The sequence below is a fragment of the Schistocerca piceifrons genome, chromosome 6 (genome assembly GCF_021461385.2).
Source record: "Schistocerca piceifrons isolate TAMUIC-IGC-003096 chromosome 6, iqSchPice1.1, whole genome shotgun sequence".
Lineage (NCBI taxonomy): Eukaryota > Metazoa > Arthropoda > Insecta > Orthoptera > Acrididae > Schistocerca > Schistocerca piceifrons.
In genome coordinates this window covers 261,129,135-261,134,815 of record NC_060143.1, presented here as the reverse complement: position 1 = coordinate 261,134,815, position 5,681 = coordinate 261,129,135, and the positions used below count along the sequence as shown (strand labels likewise).

Genomic DNA, 5,681 nt, shown 5'->3' with positions numbered 1-5,681 from the left:
CATCGAGAATAGGTGGCATGCGTGACTAAATCTTGATACTAGCTCTTGCAGCTCTTCTGCGGAGTTCGCAACAATTGCAGCATCATCAGCATACAGGAGTTCACGAGCGACTATCTCGTAGCGCACTTGGACCAGACCTAAGAGGAAAATTCCAAAAAGTGTAGTGCCAACACACAGCCTTGTCTTGCGCCACAGTTCATACTGAATGGTTTAGATGTACTGCCATCGAAGATTACAGAGCCACGCATATTGTCGTGAAAAGATCTTATTAAAGACAGCAAAGTTGGGGGACATCCAATTTTTTCCAGTATGCTGTAGAGTCCCTCCCTATTGACGGTGTCAAAGGCTTTGTTGAGGTCAACAAAAGCCACATATAATGGCACTCTGTGTTCGCGGCACTTCTCTTGTAGTTCGCGCAAGGTGAATATCATGTCACTAGTGGATCTGCCATATCGAAATTCACAGTGTGACTCAGGGTAGATCCGAGCAGCCAAGGTTTCCAGTCTCTTCAGGATTATTCTTGCATACGCCTTTCCAGCAATGCTCAAGAGAGATATTCCTCTGTAGTTGTTACAATTACCTCTGTCACCTTTTCCCTTATAGATTGTTACTATATTTGCATCTCGCATGTCTTGTGGTACTGTGCCTTCTTCTCAGCACTGCAGTAGGATTTGATACAATATTGGCAAAAAGCAGTCAAGTTTGATGATTTCTGCTGGTAAGTTATCACGGCCTGTACTCTTGCCTAGCTTTAGGCTTTTAAGTGCGAGTTTTAATTCGTCAACAGTGGTAGGATCATCAAGCTCAGACATAACTGGGTAAGTTGGTAAAGTACCCAGAGCTTCTGAAGAAATGTTGACCTCTTCTGAGTATAGTTTAGCATAGTGCTGCACCCATCTATCTAGTTGCTGGTTTTTATTGTTGATTGGGTCTCCATTTAGATCTTTTAATGCAACGAACTTTCTGCTTGTTAGTCCAAGGGCCTTTTTGATGCCTTGATACATGCCACTATAATCTCCTTTGTCTCGGCAGATCTGAATAGTTTTACAAAGGTTGGTCAAATATCTATTTGCGCAATGGCGAGAAACTCGTTGTAGATCTGCTTTGCAGGCCTTGTATTCAGCTATTGCTCGTTGGTCTTTAGGATTATTCATAACCTGTATATGAGCATTACGTTTCTTGTCTATATATGGACGCAACTCACTTTCACATTCAGTAAACCAGTCACTTTGAGTCCTACCCTGCATCCCAAATGTTCCAATAGCTATCTGCATAATATTTTCTTTAGCTAGATGCCACATATTTTCGGTGCTCTGTGCAGTTATAAATTGCTCAGGATTCAGTTTCATCTCAATTTCTTCACAGAACTTTTTTTATAGCGTATCTTCTTGAATGGCTTTGGTGTTGATCTTCACTCTTCGACAAACGCTCTCAGCTGAGTGAATCTTCTTTGGTGTGAACCGTGATTTGGTCATAACTAAAGAGTGATCAGTATCACAGTCAGCACTGTGATATGTGCGGGAATTAAGGACATGACGTAGGTCGCTTCTTCTGGTTATGATGAAGTCGAGCTGATGCCAATGGCCTGAACGTGGGTGTTTCCATGTTACTTTGTGCACGTCTCTATTCTGGAAGTAAGTGTTAGTGATGCAGAGAGAAAGAGAGGTGCAAAGTTCTAGCAGTCGCTGACCGTTCTCATTCATATTTCCAATGCCGTATGGGCCAATGCAGTGGGTCCAGTTGTTCCGTTTATTCCCAACCCTGGCATTAAAGTCTCCCAGTAACATGAGTTTATCTGATCCACGAACATTCTCCTGGCATTTCCGCAGGTCTTCATAGAACATGTCTTTGACTTCAGGTGGCGCTTTCATAGTGGGAGCATATGCAGAGATTAATGTGACGGGGCCTGATGTTGTCTTTAATCTCAAAGTTGTTAATCGTTCAGACATAGATTTTGTTTGTTCGCAGCAGCTGAGAAAACTGTTTCGCACTGCAAAGCCAACTCCGTGTTCACGTCTTTCTCCAATTTCTCTCCCTTTCCAGAAAAAGGTGCTATTATCTTCACGCAGGCTGCCTTCCCCAGAGAGACGAGTTTCCTGTAATGCAGCTACATCAACGCAAAGACGCAGGAGTTCTCTGTCAATTATGGCTGTTTTTCTGACTATAGGGGCAGCATCTGTAGGAGTGTCATATCCGGGTAACATAGTTCTGACATTCCAGGTGGCAAATCGGGTTATTGAATAGTTGGTTTTGCTCATATGAGCTACTTTATTGTTGTTTTTCCAGGTGCCTCAGTAACCCACCTTGTATCAAGCACTGCGAGATGCTTGCTGCTCCATACACCCATAGAAGCGCAAGGTGGGGGACGGACTGGTACACCTACATCTACATGACTACTCTGCAATTCACATTTAAGTGCTTGGCAGAGGGTTCATCGAACCACAATCATACTATCTTTCTACCATTCCACTCCCGAACAGCGCGCGGGAAAAACGAACACCTAAACCTTTCTGTTCGAGTTCTGATTTCTCTTATTTTATTTTGATGATCATTCCTACCTATTTAGGTTGGGCCCAACAAAATATTTTCGCAATCGGAAGAGAAAGTTGGTGACTGAAATTTCGTAAATAGATCTCGCTGCGACGAAAAACGTCTTTGCTTGAATGACTTCCATCCCAACTCGCGTATCATATCTGCCACACTCTCTCCCCTATTACGTGATAATACAAAACGAGCTGCCCTTTTTTGCACCCTTTCGGTGTCCTCCGTCAATCCCACCTGGTAAGGATCCCACACCACGCAGCAATATTCTAACAGAGGACGAACGAGTGTAGTGTAAGCTGTCTCTTAAGTGGACTTGTTGCATCTTCTAAGTGTCCTGCCAATGAAACGCAACCTTTGGCTCGCCTTCCCCACAATATTATCTATGTGGTCTTTCCAACTGAATTTGTTCGTAATTTAAACACCCAGGTACTTAGTTGAATTGACAGCCTTGAAAATTTTACTATTTATCGAGTAATCGAATTCCAACGGATTTCTTTTGGAACTCATGTGGATCACCTCACACTATTCGTTATTTAGCGTCAACTGCCACCTGCCACACCATACAGCAATCTTTTCTAAATCGCTTTGCAACTGATACTGGTCTTCGGATGGCCTAACTAGACGGTAAATTACAGCATCATCTGCGAACAACCTAAGAGAACTGCTCAGATTGTCACCCACGTCATTTATATAGATCAGGAACAGCAGAGGTCCCAGGACGCTTCCCTGGGGAACACCTCATATCACTTCAGTTTTACTCGATGATTTTCCGTCTATTACTACGAACTGCGACCTTCTTGACAGGAAATCACGAATCCAGTTGCACAACTGAGACGATACCCCATAGGCCCGCAGCTTGATTAGAAGTCGCTTGTGAGGAACGGTGTCAAAAGCTTTCCGGAAAGCAAGGAATACGGAATCAACCTGAGATAGCGGCCATTACTTCGTACGAATAAAGAGCTAGCTGCGTTGCACAAGAACGATGTTTTCTGAAACCATGCTGATTACGTATCAATAGATCGTTCCCTTCGAGGTGATTCATAATGTTTGTGTTGTGACTTGGCAAGACAGCCAAGTCACAATGAGAGGAAGCCGAAAGGCACGCGTTAAGCTCACGCAGATTGGCGTGAGGTCTGGAACTGTTAAAGGAATTAATAGTAGCAAATAAAGTACGTAGTTGATGTAATACTTAACTTTAATCCACAATTGTAGAACATCTCTCTTGACGGTACATGTTATAACCACAATATAAAATAATATCAATTGCTATGGCGTCTTGCTAGGTCGTAGCAAATGACGTAGCTGAAGGCTATGCTAACTATCGTCTCGGCAAATGAGAGCGTAGTTGTCAGTGATCCATCTCTGGCTAAGTCGGCTGTACAACTGGGGCGAGTGCCAGTACGTCTCTCTAGACCTGCCGTGTGGTGGCGCTCGGTCTGCTATCACTGACAGTGGCGACACGCGGGTCCGACGTATACTAATGGACCGCGACCGATTTAAAGGCTACCACCTAGCAAGTGTGGTGTCTGGCGGTGACACCACAGTTTGAATACAGTATATGCTCCAAAACCCTATTGCAAACCGGCGTCAATGATATAGGTCTGTAGTTCGATGGATTACTCCTACTACCCTTCTTAAGCACTGGTGCGACCTGCGCAATTTTCCAATCTGTAGGTACAGATCTATCGGTGAGCGAGCGGTTGTATATGAATGCTAAGTAGGGAGCTATTGTATCAGCGTAATCTGAAAGGAACCTAATCGGTAGACAATCTGGACCTGAAGACTTGCCCATATCAAGCGATTTGAGTTGCTTCGCAACCCCTAAGGTATCTACTTCTAAGAAACTAATGCTAGCAGCTGTTCGTGTTTCAAATGCTGGAATGTTCCATTCGTCGTCCCTGGTGAAGGAATTTCGGAAAACTGCGTTCAATAACTCCGCTTTAGCGGCACAGTCGTCGGTAACAGTACCATCGGCACTGGGCAGCGAAGGTATTGACTGCGTCTTGCCGCTTGTGTACTTTACATACGACCAGAATTTCTTCGGATTTTCTACCAAATTTCGAGACGATGTTTCGTTGTGGAACCTATTAAAGGCATCTCGCATTGAAGTCCGTGCCAAATTTCGCGCGTCTGTAAATTTTAGCCAATCTTCGGGATTTCGCGTTCTTCTGAACTTCGCATGCTTTTTCCGTTGCCTCTGCAACAGTGTTCGGACCTGTTTTGTATACCATGGGGGATCAGTTCCATCTCTTACCAATTTATGAGGTATGAATCTCTCAATTGCTGTTGCTACTATATCTTTGAATTTGAACCACATCTCGTCTACATTTGCATAGTCAGTTCGGAAGGAATGGAGATTGTCTCTTAGGAAGGTTTCTAGTAATACTTTATGCGCTTTTTTAAATGAAATTATTTTGCTTTTGTTTCTGGTGGATTTGGAAGAAACGGTATTGAGCATAGCTACAACGACCTTGCGATCACTAATCCCTGTATCAGTCATGATGCTCTCTATTAGCTCTGGATTGTTTGTGGCTAAGAGGTCAAGTGTGTTTTCGCAACCATTTACAATTCGCGTGGGTTCGTGGACTAACTGCTCGAAATAATTTTCGGAGAATGCATTTAGGACAATCTCGGAAGATGTTTTCTGCCTACCACCGGTTTTGAACAAGTATTTTTGCCAACGTATCGAGGAAAGGTTGAAGTCCACACCAACTATAACCGTATGAGTGGGGTATTTTGTTGTTACGAGACTCAAATTTTCTCTGAACTGTTCAGCAACTGTATCATCGGAGTCTGGGGGTCGGTAGAAGGCGCCAATTATTAACTTAGTTCGGCTGTTAAGTATAACCTCCACCCATACCTTACTGGCTGGGGGCTGCCCAGCTTGAGGCGGGCGGTAACCAGTCAGTTAGCCGCAATGGGCTATCCCGTCGACGAGAGTCACCCCTGGCGCCCGCACTCACGTCCCTCAGCGCAAGGCTTAAAACCGGTAACTGCGACTCCCCGTGTTGTTATCTGCATCTTTACAGGCACAGGCGGAGTGTCCTCTCCACAGGCACTGCATCGCCTGGGTCGTATTTAAAAGCCACGAATTTGCTCAGCGTTCATAGCTCTCTCTCGACCCAAACACAGGAGCG

The 5,681-nt window shown here is 44.4% G+C and overlaps 1 protein-coding gene across 1 annotated transcript; it reads right to left on the bottom strand.

Moving 5' to 3' along the window:
* Positions 1 to 1,373: 1,373 nt before the first annotated feature.
* On the bottom strand, positions 1,374 to 2,204 carry LOC124803263 (craniofacial development protein 2-like). Its single transcript, XM_047264447.1, has one exon. The coding sequence runs from the start codon at positions 2,202 to 2,204 to the stop codon at positions 1,374 to 1,376; it is 831 nt and encodes a 276-aa protein (XP_047120403.1).
* Positions 2,205 to 5,681: the final 3,477 nt, after the last annotated feature.